At 51.9% G+C, this 16,152-nt stretch overlaps 1 protein-coding gene across 2 annotated transcripts; it reads left to right on the top strand.

Annotated features, from left to right (window-relative positions):
• The first annotated feature begins 94 nt into the window (after window positions 1–94).
• Window positions 95–16,050, top strand: CCAR2 (cell cycle and apoptosis regulator 2). 2 transcript variants are annotated; one of them, XM_037028934.1, is made up of 21 exons: window positions 95–208; window positions 1,041–1,137; window positions 1,685–1,776; window positions 2,174–2,265; window positions 2,462–2,576; window positions 2,745–2,874; window positions 3,057–3,153; window positions 8,855–8,974; window positions 10,488–10,710; window positions 10,798–10,911; window positions 11,239–11,402; window positions 11,843–12,014; window positions 12,101–12,331; window positions 12,444–12,665; window positions 13,196–13,340; window positions 13,479–13,558; window positions 13,985–14,131; window positions 14,312–14,423; window positions 14,524–14,712; window positions 14,867–15,072; window positions 15,259–16,050. In XM_037028934.1, the coding sequence occupies exons 2-21, from the start codon at window positions 1,080–1,082 to the stop codon at window positions 15,301–15,303; spliced, it is 2,754 nt and encodes a 917-aa protein (XP_036884829.1). In that variant the 5' UTR covers window positions 95–208; window positions 1,041–1,079; the 3' UTR covers window positions 15,304–16,050. The 2 variants fall into 2 exon arrangements, with proteins under 2 accessions (XP_036884829.1, XP_036884828.1); XM_037028933.1 differs by having other exon boundaries at window positions 96–208; window positions 13,476–13,558.
• Window positions 16,051–16,152: the final 102 nt, after the last annotated feature.

Raw genomic sequence — 16,152 nt, 5'->3', positions numbered from 1 at the left:
ACTTCCGCTCCGGGTCGGAGCGGGCCGGCGGGCCGGCGTGGGGGAGGGGGAGGTCGGCGCCGCGGGGGAGGGACTATATCCGGGAGAGTGGCAGCTTCCGACCAGTGGTCGCGTTTCCGGAGAGGCGTTTCCGGTGGCGGAGGCAGCAGCGGCAGTGGTGGTTCCGGGTGTCTTTGTCCCCCCGGTGTCGCGGCCCTGGCCCGCAGGTGGGTTGGCCGGACCCCCGCCGCCCTTCTGCCCCGTTGCTCCTCCCCAACCGAGGGGCCGCGGAGGCCGGGCAGCAACGATGCACGGGCCGCGGAAGGGGCCGAGCCCCCCTCGGACTGCAAGCCCCGTCTCCCTGGCAACGGCCTCGGCCCCGGCCCCGGGGGCGGGCGGGGGGGAGGAGGAAGGGGAGGAGGAACCCCGCGCCTCTGTCTTCCCACGGCGGCCTGACCCCGGCCCGGGCGATCCTGCACCGGCGGCTGCTGAGGCAGGAGCGAAGGGCGGGCAGCGCGGGAGCCGGAGGGCGGGCGCGCAGCCGGATCCGCCGTCCGCCACGGCTGCCTTGCCACGGGCCGGGGGACAACGGGCCAGCTTCCGGGGAGAAGGCCCTCACGGTCCCCTCTCCGGCGGCAGCCTCCTCCATGTTTCTGGGCCTTGCTGAGAGCATTTTGGCGGATGTGTTGGAATGAATGAATGTCTCCGGGCCCCTTCCAGCCTCTGGACGCCTCACGCATCCGGCAGTGGCGCGGCGAGAGGGGCGCTGCATGTCGGGAGGCCCGGGTGTGAGCCCCAGTTTTGTCACTGACTCGTGTGGCCTGGGGCGAGTCGCAGTCTGAGCTCCAGTTGGCTTTTCTTTCACGTAGCCGGGCTGTGTCCCCGCCGCTGGGTTATTGGTGAGGGCTGGCTGGAGCCGTGCCATTGCTTCAGTTCTCTTTCCACTCCCTTCATCGCCTCCATTCATTCTCCCTACTCTCCTCAGGATACTTAGTTCCTGTTTTGGAGTTGATGGAAAATTCCCCTATGAGCTGTTAACTTGTTTCTTTCCTGATTGAAGGTTTTTTCCCCCAAGACTCTGAAAGAGGACCGCATTCCCAATGTCCCAATTTAAGCGCCAGCGGATCAACCCACTTCCAGGGGGACGCAACTTCTCAGGTGACCGTTACCTTTCTCCTCGCTGGGGCTCGGGGCTCGTACTGAAACAGGATGTGTTCTGGAGTTAGTTTGGAGAAAACTTGGCTGTCCGGTTTCCCTGGTGGAGCGCAGTTTGCTGCTGCTGTCGCGGAGGAAAACAGGAGCTGGCCTCGTGGTTGACAGCGAAACCCTGTGGAGGGTTGTTGCTTGGGGCCACTTTGCCCGTTGGGCTTGTTGAGTCGCCTGGGTCAGTGATTCTCAGCCAGGTGTGCTGTGCCCAAGTATTTTTAAACCATGCAGTACCTGCCTTTTTCCCTTAGACTGTTGAATTAAGAAAACAATGACAACAGTCAACATAGCATTAGGCGTCTGGTGTGAATGAATCAAAATTATACCTATTTCCTTGGTTAGAGCAGCAAAAAACTATATTTTTTGGTGTGCCATAGAATCTTAGTCATTTCACCTCATGTGTGCCATGAGGTGAAAAAGGTTGAAAGTCGCTGCCCTCGTTGACTGTAGTGCTTAAGATGGTAGGTGCCGTCCCTGGAGATTGCTTCTCTGTCCACAGGCACAGCTTCCACATCTCTTCTGGGCCCTCCTCCTGGTTTGCTCACTCCCCCTGTGGCCACAGACCTGTCTCAGAATGCCAGGCACCTTCAGGTAGGTTGAGCATCCTTTCTAGTGAGCCCCAGCCCTGGAAACCACCCCAGTATGCATGGCTGCTTGATACTTTCATTTTTGCATCACAGTGTTCATCCTTGACAGTCCTGCCCTGGGCCAGCATGGAGGTGACTAGGCACCTCTGACTGGGGAGTGCAAAGTCTGGCTCTAGGGAAATCTTTGGGTGCCTTTTGGAACAAAGGAACTGGAAATCGTAGAAGCAGCTTGTGATGAGAGAATCTACGTAATGCCCGCTCCCCCTCCCCGCCCCCTGCTCCTTCCTTCCATGCGAGGCAGTTCTCTCAATGAGCTGGGGCAGTGGGCTGCACAGAGATGAGATGCTAACGGCAGAACATGGTCAAATGCTCCCTGTTTTAAACGACACCTTCTCTCACAGGGTGGGGAGAAGCAGCGGGTCTTCACTGGCATTGTTACCAGCTTGCACGACTATTTTGGGGTGGTGGATGAAGAGGTCTTTTTTCAGCTGAGGTAGGTTTGAGGCTGGTCTCCTTTTGGAAATGCTTGCTGGATTCAGTCTGTCACCATGCTTTGGGGCTCCTCTGATGTTACTGCTTTGCTGTTTTCATGCAAGGGGTGAGAAACCTTGATGGGCAGGGCTCATTAGGGCAGTCAGGGGGGCGTGGCCGGGCCTCCTGACTGGGCTTCCTGGCTTGTGTGCTGGCAGTGTGGTGAAGGGCCGGCTGCCCCAGCTGGGTGAGAAGGTGCTGGTGAAGGCTGCATACAACCCAGGCCAGGCAGTGCCTTGGAATGCTGTCAAGGTGCAAACACTCTCCAACCAGGTATACATCTCTCCTTGTCACATGCATTGGAAAGGGGAAGGAGGGAAGCCCCTGTTTCTGAAAGCTGGGCAAGAACTGTACTTTTATTAAAGGGATGGGCTGCATCTGTCCAAGGTAGTGAGTACATCAACCATGGGATGTCCTGATTTCCTGGTTACTGTCCTGCAGCCCCTACTGAAGTCCCCAGCACCTCCCCTTCTACATGTGGCAGCTCTGGGCCAGAAGCAAGGGATTCTGGGAGCTCAGCCCCAGTTGATCTTCCAGCCTCACCGAATTCCCCCCCTCTTTCCTCAGAAGCGTGAGTACCAGTGGCATGGGTGTTGGGGTGTGGCTTAATAGGGTACTCTGGATGGATGAACGGACTTGTAACTGTCAGGTTGCTGCTCTATGAATAGAAGTGGGTATTTCTGTGCACTGAAAGAAAGGGACAGGGAAGTTACATGTTTAGTTTTTGATTTACCAGTCATTTTCTCTCTGCAGCTCTGAGTCTTTTCCAAACATCCCATACACTTCACCTGAGCCACCTGAACAGATTTCCCGCTCGGGGCCCTCATGGCCGACTGGATCAGGGCCGAAGGTAAGAGGATGTTCAAACAGAAAAATGTTTTCTTTTTCTTATTTGCCTCGAGGAGAACTGCCCCCGTCTTTGCTACTTGTTGACATAACATTCCCTTACCTGCAGCTAGCCCTAGTCCCTTACCCTGAAATAAGCAGGCACATAGTGAGGTCTATAAAAACAATGGAACTTTATCAACTGGTTCAGCAAGCAGGGATTTGGTAGTTCATCTTTCAAAATAATCACCTTGACGTTTTCTTAGTATATACTTTCCCCTTTTATTTCTAGTCACTGAGGTTGGGATACTAGAAATCAAAACTATCAAGGAAATAGCAGTTATCGGGAAAAGTAACTATGAAGAATGTTTTATTTTCTAGTATGAAATATTTCTTTGTGTACATTGTATACATCAGTGTGGGGTTAGAATGTTGTACTCTGCCCAGAAGTCTAGGCCTATGCGTTGGACACGGAGACAGTTTCTTGGCCCTGTGTGGAGCCAGCTCAGTGGCTCTGAGCCTTGGGGCCTCTGAGGCCAAACCTGTATCACCTGTGAGCATGCGACAGGGACTGCTAGGAGCATGCTGCCTGTTCCCTCCGGCTCATGTGTTCTTTATCCTGCCTTACTCTCTCCCTAAAGGGTTTTGCTTGTGTCCCTAGGAGTTAAGCTGTAAACTAGTTTGCTTAAGACTCATTTTGTTTCTGTTGGTCTTACTTTAACTTTTAAAACATTTTATTTAGTTATTTATTTTTTAGAGAGAGGAGAAAGAGAGGGAGAGAAACATCAGTGTGTGCTTACCTCTCACCCACCCCCCCACTGGGGGCCCGACCTGGCTCACAACCCAGGCATGTTCCCTGACTGGGAATTGAACTGGTGACCCATTGGTTCACAGGGCGGTGCTCAATCCACTGAGCCACACCAAGCAGGGCCTATGTTAACTTTTTATTGAGGAAAATTTTAAGTCTAAGCAAAGTCAACAGAAAAGGATGAACTCTTATACACCCATTACCTGGTTCAGGTGTCTGCATCTGATGTCTTCTTCTGTCTCTGCCTCGTACATGATTTTTTTAACATAAAACTTTTTTAAAGGTAAAATTTATACAGGTTGAAATGCACAAATCTTTTTTTTTAAGATTTTTTATTTATCTTTAGAGGGGAAGGGAAGGAGAGAAGGAGAGAAATAGCAATGTATGGTTGCCTCTCGTGAGTCCCCTGCTGGGAACTGGCCTGCAACCCAGGCGTGTGCCCTGACTGGGAATCGAACTGCGGCGATTGTGTGGTTCGCAGGCCTGCGCTCAATCCACTGAGCTATGCCATCCAGGGCGAAATGCACAAATCTTAACTGGACAGTTTTGACAAATGGGAAATCCCTCTGTCAAGATATAGAACATTTCCGCCCTGGTTGGTGTAGCTCAGTGGATTGAGCACTGGCTTACTAACCAAGAGGTTACCAGTTCGATTCCCGGTCAGGGCACATATCCGGCTTGCAGGCCAGGTCCCCAGTTGCGGGTGTGTGAGAGGCTCTCATACATGGGTGTTTCTCTCCCTTCCTCCCCACTCCCCTCTCTGTAAAGGTTAAAAAAAATATTTCCATCACTCCAGAACATTGCTCTTGTGGTCTTGCTGTCTTGTGAAATCAGAACTGTAGAGAAGAACCCCTGATTCCAGATACCAGTAGATTATTACATGGTCAGGGCGTAGACTGCTCCAAGGTGAACACTTAAAAGTCTCATGGAGTAACTTGGAAAGTTTAGGCATCCCTCTCTGGTGTGGCTCAGTAGATTGAGTGCCAGCCTGCAAACCAGTGGGTCACTGGTTCGATTCCTAGTCAGGGCACATGCCTGGGTTGCAGGCCAGGTTCCCAGTAGAGGGCACACAAGAGGCAACCACACATTGATGTTTCCTTCCCTCTCTCCCTCCCTTCCCCCTGTCTAAAAATAAATAAATAAAGTTGTAAAAGAAAAAAGAAAGTTTAGGCAAAGTGATGTAGCTAGTCTCTGTGCTGAAGCTAGCGTTTATTCCCTTTGGACAGGTCACCTGTGAATTCTAACTAGGGGGACGCTTTGATTGTCTAGGATTGTTTTCCACAGTGTCTTCCCTACTTTGAAGCACATTGTCCCATTCGCAAGTCCCTGGTATACATTTTGCATACACCCACATTTCTCATCTGGTGCATCTTCCTGGTCTTCAGTTTCCAAAGACTTTCCACCACTTATATTCTGTGAATCTATTAAAGTCTTCATTACAAAATCACAGTGAGTGCGCTCAAGGATGATGTGGCCTGGATGGGAATCAGTGGCTGCTAGGAACTTTCTGCTTTAGGTTCAAGTTCAGTCTTTCTCTCCTGCCCCTTTTTTTCTTTAAAAGATTTTATTTATTTATCTTTAGAGAGGAAGAGAAGGAGAGAAATATCAGTGTATGGTTGCCTTTCGTGAGTCTCCTGTTGGGAACTGGCCTGCAACCCAGGCATGTGCCCTGACTGGGAATCGAACTGCGATCGTGTGGTTCGCAGGCCCACGCTCAATCCACTGAGCTACACCAGTCAGGCCGCCCCTCTTTTTAAATTGTTGTTCAAGTACAGTTGTCTTCACCCCCCTCCCCCACTCCAGCCATCCCCCCCCTTCTACCCTTGATCCTGCTTTCCTTAGGCTTTGTCCAAGTGTCCTTTGGACCCTTGGACACATGGGGAATGTTCCTTGATGACCCTTCCCCCCCATCCCCTCCCCCTCCCACCTCCCCTCTGGTTACTATCAGTTTGTTCAAGTCCAGTCTTTCTATGCAGTCAGTTGCATGTGATTGGCCTGGATGTGTCAAGCCCTGTGCCAGGCTGGTGTTACATTACTTTGGCTCCAGTGCTTCAGTGTCATGGCTTCTAGGGAAGGACAGACATTGTCATCAGTCAGTAGAGAGAATCTGCTGAGAAGGAAAGGGGGCAGTGAGAATTAAGTCACTCTGGGGAGAGCAGGCTATAAAGGAGTCAGCCACATTAGCATTTTGGCTGGAAGGCAAGTTTGCTTTTGAATTTTAGGCTTTGGGAGGNAGTGCGCTCAAGGATGATGTGGCCTGGATGGGAATCAGTGGCTGCTAGGAACTTTCTGCTTCAGGTTCAAGTTCAGTCTTTCTCTCCTGCCCCTCTTTTTCTTTAAAAGATTTTATTTATTTATCTTTAGAGAGGAAGAGAAGGAGAGAAATATCAGTGTATGGTTGCCTCTCGTGAGTCTCCTGTTGGGAACTGGCCTGCAACCCAGGCATGTGCCCTGACTGGGAATCGAACCGCGATAGTGTGGTTCGCAGGCCCGCGCTCAATCCACTGAGCTACACCAGTCAGGCCGCCCCTCTTTTTAAATTGTTGTTCAAGTACGGTTGTCTTCACCCCCCCTCCCCCACTCCAGCCATTCCCCCCCTTCTACCCTTGATCCTGCTTTCCTTTGGCTTTGTCCAAGTGTCCTTTGGACCCTTGGACACATGGGGAATGTTCCTTGATGACCCTTCCCCCCATCCCCTCCCCCTCCCACCTCCCCTCTGGTTACTATCAGTTTGTTCAAGTCCAGTCTTTCTATGCAGTCAGTTGCATGTGATTGGCCTGGATGTGTCAAGCCCTGTGCCAGGCTGGTGTTACATTACTTTGGCTCCAGTGCTTCAGTGTCATGGCTTCTAGGGAAGGACAGACATTGTCATCAGTCAGTAGAGAGAATCTGCCGAGAAGGAAAGGGGGCAGTGAGAATTAAGTCACTCTGGGGAGAGCAGGCTATAAAGGAGTCAGCCACATTAGCATTTTGGCTGGAAGGCAAGTTTGCTTTTGAATTTTAGGCTTTGGGAGGCAGGGACCCAGGTCTCCTCCTGCTGAGGTCACTGAGAAGCCTTCCCCTGGTACTGCTACCTCGTACCTGCTGCTGACAGGCCATTGGAGTCACAGGATTCAGGAGAACGTCCGGTTTAACTAGAGGTGCCAGCGTTTACAGAAGAGTCCCCTCCATTCATGGGCAGGCTGAAGAGGGTGTCAGGTGACTGGGGACAGCTCTTCTGTTAGAAACATGGAGGCACTGCTGTCCCCTCGAAGCAGGATTAGAAGGCAGCTTTTGGAGACCAGCGCACGTGAACAGGGAAATTACCCAGACAAGAGAAAAGAAAGCGTGAATATAACCGACTAGTTCCTGGGGTGTAATGACTAGGGAGGGCGCCCAGGCAGGGCCAAGAGGAAAGAACAGAGACCTGGTAAGTGTGGTCCACTCCAGTTACCTCAGTGCGAAGAAGCAACAGTGATTTTATTTCTCTCATAACACGTGGGGGTTTCCCCTTCATCAATCTGGCATGTTATAATGGTCTAAGAGTTTTTTCTGTTCTACTGTTTCTATTTATTGCACCCATAATAGTGATACAGGGATAAATGATTTATATAAGAATGTACACAGAGTAGTGCATGCTGTGAAAGTTAAAAAAGTAAACAGGTGTGCATGCCCTCCTTCCCTTAAAAAGTAGCCATTCTTAAGAACCGTTAGAAAACAATTTTGAAGAGAAAAATTACTTATTGCCACTTTTCCCCACAGTCTTTTCTAATCATATATTCATACTTTTTAATACTTTTAATTTTAGAGTTCAAGTGATTTTTATACATTCTTTGTAAACATGTTTTCTATGTAACTCTCATGACTTTTAGTGGCCACATTATTATTTTATGTATTTACAATATCAATTCAGACATTGCTGGATATGAATGTGGTTTTCTTACTCTTGAATTTCTTCTACTATCTATATAACTTTTTTTTTAAATTCATTGATTTTTAGAGAGAGAGAGACACACACAAACATTGATTTGTTTTTCTACTTATTGATGCATTCATTGGTTGATTCTTTTAAGTGCCCTGACCAGGGATTGAACCTGCAACCTTGGTGTGTCAGGACAATGCTCTAACCAACTGAGCTACCTGGTCAGGGCCTCCTTTTTACTTGTCTTGAACTAACTTCCTTGGGATAAATTTTCCAGGGCTTGAGTATTTTATGCCTTTAATGTGTACTGCTGAAAGCTCATTATGAAAAGTGTGTTTTTAAATAAAACTTACTTTACAGAAGCTTTAGCAAGGTACCATGTGTGTCTCGTCAAAAAAAAAAAACAAAAACCCAGTTAAGCCCTGGCGAGGTAGTTCAGTTGGTTAGAGCACTGTCCAGATATGCCAAGGTTGCTCTGCAGGTGTGATTCCCAGTCAGGGCTCATACAAGAAGCAGTCAGTGAATGCATCAGTAAGTGAAACAAATTGTTATTTCTCTCTCTTTCCTCTCTCTAAAATCAATAAATAAAAACTAAAAAATAATCAGTTAAATTTTTTATGCTCATTTCGAAAGTTATATTAACTATAACTTATAAAGTTCAGAAAACATTTAAAAGTTATAAGCTTTATTAGAGGCAACCACCATTATTAATCTTTTATTTCATTTTAGTCTTTTAACGCATTTTTTTTTCTTTTTTCACAGTTGAGGCACTGCTGTATTTATAGTGTTACATACTATTTTTTTTTCTGGCTTAACAAATGGTTTGTTATTAAAAGCATTTAAATCTTCATTTTAATATCTTTTTAACAACGTGTTGTATGGCTGTTAGCATGGCTTCTTTATCCACTTCTTTACTGTTGGGGAGTCAGGTCGTTTCCCGTTTGTCTTGGGCCAGGATATGTTGAATTTGTAAGTAACAGTGTGGTTTCTTCCCTCTGGTGATGGACCAACCTCCAGCGATGACTATGACTCCAAGAAACGCAAGCAGCGGGCTGGTGGAGAGCCTTGGGGTGCTAAGAAACCGAGGCATGACCTGCCTCCTTACCGGGTCCATCTTACTCCCTATACTGTGGACAGGTGAGCGGCAAGGCTGGGTGGGCAGGTGTGGCTTGCAGCTGGTTACAGTTTCTTGTGTAAATGAGATAGTCTGCATGAGAGTTCGTGTGTGTGTGTGTGTGTGTGTTCTTGTGACCTTTCATTTGTTTGTGGTCTTTGTTTTTTAATGTGATGATTTTTTATTTCAAAATCTCAGACTTGGTCAGCAGAGCACCACTGACATGGGTGCCCTGATAGAACTTGATTTGATCACCAGAAATGCTTACGGCAAGCTGTAATTGAGGCTGGCCAATCAAAATCCAGATACCCAATAGCAGTTATAATCCAGGTTGAAACTGCAGCTCATAGGAACTCTGGGACTGGTTTTCTTTTTAAAGTGCTACAGCATGTACAAGGACACTGGCCTGCAAGCCTCCTTCCCACACGAGAAACTGGTTGACCGAGAGGTAGATGAGCGATTCCACATTCCATCTAGCAGTGGAGGAGACGCAGGGCTCTGGCTGCTGTATTAGGCAGACTCCCAAAGCCAAGTCCACCAAAGCCCCTGGCCCAGACGGGGCCTCTTGTTCTCCATACTGATGCACTGGGCTCCCTCTCCTCATAAGACGTAGGATCCCATGTCACACCCAGTTGGAACGTGCTGCTAACAGCCACACACACAACTGTGTGTTTTTAAACACGAGTGTCAAGTGGAGGCCTATTGTACGTACTGTTTGGCACTTTGCTTTTTCACTTAATTTATTTAAGAATTTATTCCGTGTTAACATTTATTAGCTTTAGCTCATTCTTTTTTAGCAACTACACGGTGTCCCACTGAATGGATGGACTACCATTTCTTTAACCAACTTTCTCTCCATGTGTAGTCTTTCCTTACCCTAAATATTGTTGTAATAAACATCCTTCCTCGTACATCTATGTGGAAGGTGCGAGCATTTTATGGAGATCGGTTTCTAGAAAAGGAGTAGCTGGGCCTGATTTTAAACTTTGACGGATGGTGCCCATTCTATTGAAGAGCTCGTACAGGTTTACGTTCTCACCTTGGGGCCCGAAGTACTTGTTTCCCCAGGCCTCGGCCAGCACTGCGTTATCAGACTTTTTGATCTTTATCAGTCAGGTGGGTGAAAAGTGATATTCTGACTTGCATTTCTTTAATTATGAGTGACATTGAGTATATTTTTATGGGCTTTTAAGTCTTATTTCTTTTTCTGTTAAGTGCCTGTTGATGTCACTTTTCTCTTAGACTTGTGAACTTGTGGTCAGTGATTTTTGGGTTCCTCTTACGTTAAGACAGTGACCCTTTTCTCTGTCATGTATTGCAAGTGTCGTTTTCTTCCCCAGTTTGCCTTTTTTGTGTTAGAGGTCGTACCATTTTGGTGGTCAAATCTGATCCATCTTTTCCAGAACTTTCTTACTTAGAAAGTTCTTTCCCAGATTATAAAATGATTGGCCCTTTTATTTTTCAAGTTTTTTATGGTTCCATTTGAAAAATAATTTAGTCTTGGCTCCTTCTGGACCCCTTGCCTTCCTCCTACAGCCCCGCCTGTGACTTCCTAGAACTCCAGCGCCGCTACCGCAGCCTCCTGGTCCCCTCGGATTTTCTGGCTGTGCGTCTGAGCTGGCTGTCGGCCTTCCCTCTGAGCCAGCCCTTTTCCCTCCATCATCCAAGCCGTATCCAGGTGTCTCCTGAGAAGGAGCCAGCTCCAGACGCTGGTGCCGAGCCCCTCCCTGCGGACAGTGACCCCGCTTACAGTTCCAAGGTAAGTTGGTGGGGGGCCTGCCGCGTTCTCCCATTGTCAGGGGGCGAAGAAGCCCTTGAGCATGTCCTTTCTGCCACCCCTGGCCAGGTACTGCTGCTCTCCTCCCCGGGCTTGGAGGAACTGTATCGCTGTTGCCTGCTCTTTGTGGATGACATGGCTGAGCCCAGGGAGACGCCAGAACACCCTCTGAAGCAGATCAAGGTGAGAGCTGACACCCCCAGGCAAGACGCACTCACGGAGATGTCCAGGTGCTGCCCATTTCCAGCCACTCAGTCCCCGTCATGAATGGGAGTTTCAGAGCTGACACGCCTCTGCTTTCCCCAGGAGCACAGCATTGCTCAGAGCTGTCCTTGTCAGAGAGTTAGGTGGCTGTTGCTGGGTCATGTTCACAGGTGGAGCAGCCACCCCCTCTACCATGTAGACGCCTCGCCACCTGCCGCCTGCATCCCCTAGTGGTGACAGGCTGCTTCCCAGTGGGAGGCCCCAGTAGCCGGTTTTCTGTTTCTTATCCCTGATCTCATTTTTCAGTTTTTGCTGGGCCGGAAGGAAGAAGAGGCAGTGCTGGTTGGGGGTGAGTGGTCTCCTTCCCTGGACGGCCTCGACCCCAAGGGTGACCCGCAGGTGCTAGTCCGCACCGCCATCCGCTGTGCACAAGCCCAGGCCGGCGTTGACTTGAGCGCCTGCACGAAGTGGTGAGTGGCTGCCCCGGGCTCTCGTCTGTAGGCCGACAGCTGGCAAGTTGAGTTGGCAACTGTTCAGGCTAAGCTTTTGCACCTTTCTGACCTGTTTGCTGTCCTCTCCTCCCTAGTCCCCACTCACCCTGCCCCGCACAAATGGCCGCCTTGTCCATGAGGAGGGATATGCATGTTGAAGGGCAGCTGGCCCCTCAAGGCCTGCTAGATAGGGACCTCCCAGGGACCTGCGATGTGCCTTGTTGCCTTAGCACCTTGGAGCAAATGGCTGCTTACTTGTGCCTTTCCACTGACTGACCATTCTTGAGAACTCGGTCTCTTTTATTTTTGAACTTTCAAAGTGTTTTGCAATGTGTGCTGACTAAATGTTGACTGGGAGCTGAAGCACTGCTTACAAATGTCCTGGGTCACTACTTCGTTTTACTATTTGCTGTGTGCAGGTGGCGCTTTGCCGAGTTTCAGTACCTGCAGCCAGGACCTCCGAGGCGGCTGCAGACTGTGGTGGTGTATCTGCCGGACATCTGGACTGTCATGCCCCCTTTGGAGGAGTGGGAGGCCCTGTGTCAGCAGAAAGCTGCCGAGGCAGCGCCCCCAGCCCAGGAGGTGCCAGTGGTAAGGTGAAGCCTTCCAAACAGGTGGGAGAGCAGGTGCCCTGGTCCCTGAGCCCTTGTGGTCACAGCTCCTGGCTTTTGTCACAGAAATCAGAGCCTACGGAGCAGGCAGCTGATGCATCAGAGCAAGCAGCAGACACATCTAAACAGAATGCAGAGAACCCGGAGGTCACCACACAGCAGGAAGTGGACACTGATCTCCCAGAGGCGCCCCCGCCCCCTCTAGAGCCTGCTGTCATGGCACACCCTGGCTGCGTAAACCTCTCTCTCCACGGTATGGTGGAGGACCGGAGGCCGAAAGAAAGGATCTCTTTTGAGGTAGGTGTAGGAGCCTGGGGGACCGCTGGGGTCGTGTGCATGGGCATATGGTGGGTCTGGGAACACTCCCTTTTCCCGGACACCTGGGGACCCCTGCTGCCTCTTTCACCAGGTGATGGTGTTGGCTGAGCTGTTCCTGGAGATGCTGCAGAGGGACTTTGGCTATAGGATTTATAAGATGCTGCTGAGCCTTCCCGAAAAGGTCGTGGCCCCACCTGAACCTGAGAAGGAGGAGGTGGCCAAGGAAGAAGAAGCAGGCAAGGAGGAGGTGGCCAAGGAGTCCAAGGATGAGGTACAGAGCGAGGGCGCAGCCGCCGAGGCAGATGTCCCTCCGGTGAGTACCCCCGCCCTGCACGGGCACGCAGCCCTGTGCACCCAACGGGCCTCCTCTCGGCGCTCCTCTCACTCTCCGCTGGGTCCTTGAGACCCAAGTGTGTGCTGGGCGTGGGGTGCTTCACCCTCGCACAGCTACATGGCTAGTGGGTGCTGTGCTAGGCGGGAGGCGGGCTTGGGGGGGGGAGGGAAGCGTGGTTGGGTTGGCATGGCAGCATGGGGATCTCAGAGTGAGTGCTCTGAGGAGGGGGGGGGGGTGCAGTTGACCAGAACACTGCGTTTTCTTAACCCTGTCGAAAGCACGTGGGGCTGTTTCCTGCCTAACTGAATTCCCTCAGGCAGATTCCTGAGCAGAATCCCAGGTGTCGGGAGAGCACCCTGGTCTGCCCTGAAACCCACGTAATGTGTCCCACAAGACGGTGCATGCAGGCCCTGTGCAGGGCCCACCTCTGGCCAATGTTCAGTGTTAGCTGTTGTCAACGTTAGTTACTGCAGGTGACAGTCCTCCTCCTTTTGGTCTGTTTCCCATAGAAGGAGGATGGGCTTTTGCCTAAACCCCCATCTTCTGGGGGAGAGGAAGAGGAAAAGCCCCGGGGGGAGGCGTCTGAGGACCTCTGTGAGATGGCCCTCGACCCGGAGCTGCTGCTGCTGAGGGACGATGGAGAGGAGGAGTTTGGTAGGTGCCGCTGGGTGGGGCGGGGCGTGGGTGCCAGCTGGCGGCTTCCTGACTCTGGCCCCAGCTCTCCAGTTAGGACTGGAGCCTGTCTGGCCGCATGGCCCCAGCTCCTCGCTCATCTTGGGCTTTCTATAGCAGGAGCCAAACTGGAAGATTCTGAGGTCCGGTCTGTGGCCTCCAACCAGTCAGAGATGGAGTTCTCTTCCCTTCAGGACATGGTGAGACCTCTGTTCTGCCCCTCCGGCCTCAGTGACAGTGACATCAGGAAGGCCTGTGTCAGTCCTTGGATACTTCTGCCAAGTGACTTCAGTGTCTGTTGACTGACAAAAGGCAAAACGTGGTTCTTGGCTTATGGAACGACACTTCCGTGGGGTTCAGGAGATGTTTCAGTGTCTCTCCTGGGGTGAATCCAAGTGGGGTACCTGGTCTGGGAGCACACTAGCCTCCTCTGTGTGACAGCCCTGGAGCCCCACGTGCTGGAAACAGGCCTTTGCTTGCCGGCTCAGGGTCAAGTCTCTGACGGGAAGGTGCGCCTGGGTGTGCTCATGTCAGCCAACCCACTCAGTTTACACAGGCTGTGTCCTGGGTGACTTGGCCACCGAGAGAACTATTTGTAACCGTAGCCTGCCTTGTTTCTCTTGCAGCCCAAGGAGCTGGACCCCTCTGCCGTGCTCCCTTTGGACTGTCTTCTCGCATTTGTCTTCTTCGATGCCAACTGGTGTGGCTACTTGCACCGGCGAGACTTGGAGAGGATTCTGCTTACCCTTGGGCTCCGGCTCAGTGCGGAACAGGTGCCTTCCCTCGCAGCCCCTTGGTCCTTTCTGGGGGCCTCACCTGCTGTGGTGTGCACAGCACGCACCTAGTTCCTGCGGGGCACTCAGAGGACGTTCTAGTTCTAGCTTCTTCCACACCCGGGGGCGAGGGCTCGCACCTGCTCATCAGAGGGGATCTTGGGTGTGTGTTTGCCGTAGGCCAAGCAGCTGGTCAGCAGGGTGGTGACCCAGAACATCTGCCAGTACCGCAGCCTGCAGTACAGCCGCGCGGAGGGCCCGGACAGCGGGCTTCCTGAGGAGGCGCTCTTCGGTGCGTACCGGTGCTGTGTGGCCTCCTGTGCAGGACAGGCAGGGCAGCTGTCTCCTCCTCCTGAGACCCGGCCCTTACCTCCTTTTCACGGCCCCACTAGGAAACCTGGACCTGCTACCTCCTTCTGGGAAAAGCGTAAAGCCAGGAGCTGCCCCCACAGAACACAAAGGCCTGGTGTCCCACAACGGCAGCCTGATCAATGTGGGGAACCTGCTGCTCCGTGCAGAGCAGCAGGACAGCGGACGGCTCTACCTGGAGAACAAGATTCATACACTGGAACTGAAGCTGGGTGAGTGGTCTGTGCTGTGGGGGCCTGTGGTGGTGGGCTGTGCAGGCAATGCCCATGGAGCCCCAGAGGGAGCCCTGCTCCTCAGGCTGCAGGCCTCTCGCCCTGTACCCCGGCCCTGAACTTAGCAGCAGTCTTTCTGGTGTGTTCCCACCAGAGGAGAGCCATCACCGCTTCTCAGCCACTGAAGTAACGAACAAGACACTGGCAGCAGACATGCAGGAGCTGCGCACCCGGCTGGCTGAGGCTGAGGACATGGCCCGCACGGCTGAGCGACAGAAGAACCAGCTTCAGCGGCTGCTGCATGACTTCCGGAGACGCCTGACCCCCCTGCAGCTGGAGATGCAGCGAATGGTTGAAAAGGTGAGCCGCAGGAGAGCCGGTGCGGAGTTGGGGGGCTTGGTCAGGGCGATGCCAGGTCCACCTTGCCTCCTCCCCCAGCCACTGGTTCCTTAGGGAGTCCATCAGTCAGCTCCTTGCACCCAGGAGGCAGCGGGTGGTAGTCTTTCCTCTTTGGGTCCTAATTCTTGTGCCATCTGTTTCAAACAGGCTGACAGCTGGGTAGAGAAGGAGGAACCAGCACCTAGCAACTGAGGGGCCTGGCGCAGGGGCTGCCGTCCTGCGAGGTCATCGATGGAGCCTGCTGAAGTTAGAGCCCTTTGGCTCCAGAAGGAAGCTGGAGCAGGACCTGGGAGCCGAAGGCGGGCGCTGAACCCTGTGCTCAGCCTGTGCAGGGAGCTCGGGGCGGGGTTGCCTGTGCTGTGTGGGACGGACGAGTGAGGAGCCGGTTCCACTTACAACTAAATCCAACATCTGCACCCCTTGAATGTCATTTTGCCCTCTACCTTGGGGTTTCTCCTGGGGCCCTTTAGTCTTGTGCTTTCTCCTGTCCTCTTCCAGATTAGAGTCAGACAGGGGAGGAAAAGGCTTTCGACTGTCCTAAGGTCTGATGCCAATAAGTGAAGAAACAGACGTGGGATCTGGCTGGGGTAAGAGCCCTTCCTCCAGATGGCTCAAATCCTGTTAGGTCACAGGAGCAGGTTCGGGGACACGTTTCCTGTGGCCTTTGGAGGAATGGAGTGAGTGCCGGTGAGCCGCGCGCTCGGGCCGTCCGCCAGTGCGCACTGTTGCAGCCACCCCGGACTTGCCAGAAGAAACCAGCACTTCAGCTCCCTGGCTCCCGGTGTTCAGAATGTGGTATTGGCTCTGGCCCAGCCTTTTTCCCTGTTCCCTATGCGTCTCGCCTCTTTCCATAACCCGTGGTTTCAGTTTGACTTTGTATATAAAGTTGGGTTTTTTTTTTTTTTGCTTTTTGTTTTTTAAATAAACCAAAGTCAAAAACAAACCAAGTGTCCTCCATAGCTTTTCCCTTCGTCCTCTTCCAGGTCTCCCTGTGCTCCTGCCCTTCCTCCTGGCCCCTGGCCCAGATTCTGCTGGATGGAG

The sequence above is a fragment of the Sturnira hondurensis genome, unplaced genomic scaffold (assembly GCF_014824575.4).
Source record: "Sturnira hondurensis isolate 20B ecotype Veracruz unplaced genomic scaffold, ASM1482457v3 Scaffold0020119, whole genome shotgun sequence".
In the NCBI taxonomy this organism is placed as follows: domain Eukaryota; kingdom Metazoa; phylum Chordata; class Mammalia; order Chiroptera; family Phyllostomidae; genus Sturnira; species Sturnira hondurensis.
The sequence above is the reverse complement of the archived record's forward strand: the minus strand, read 5'-3'. Positions and strand labels throughout refer to the sequence as shown.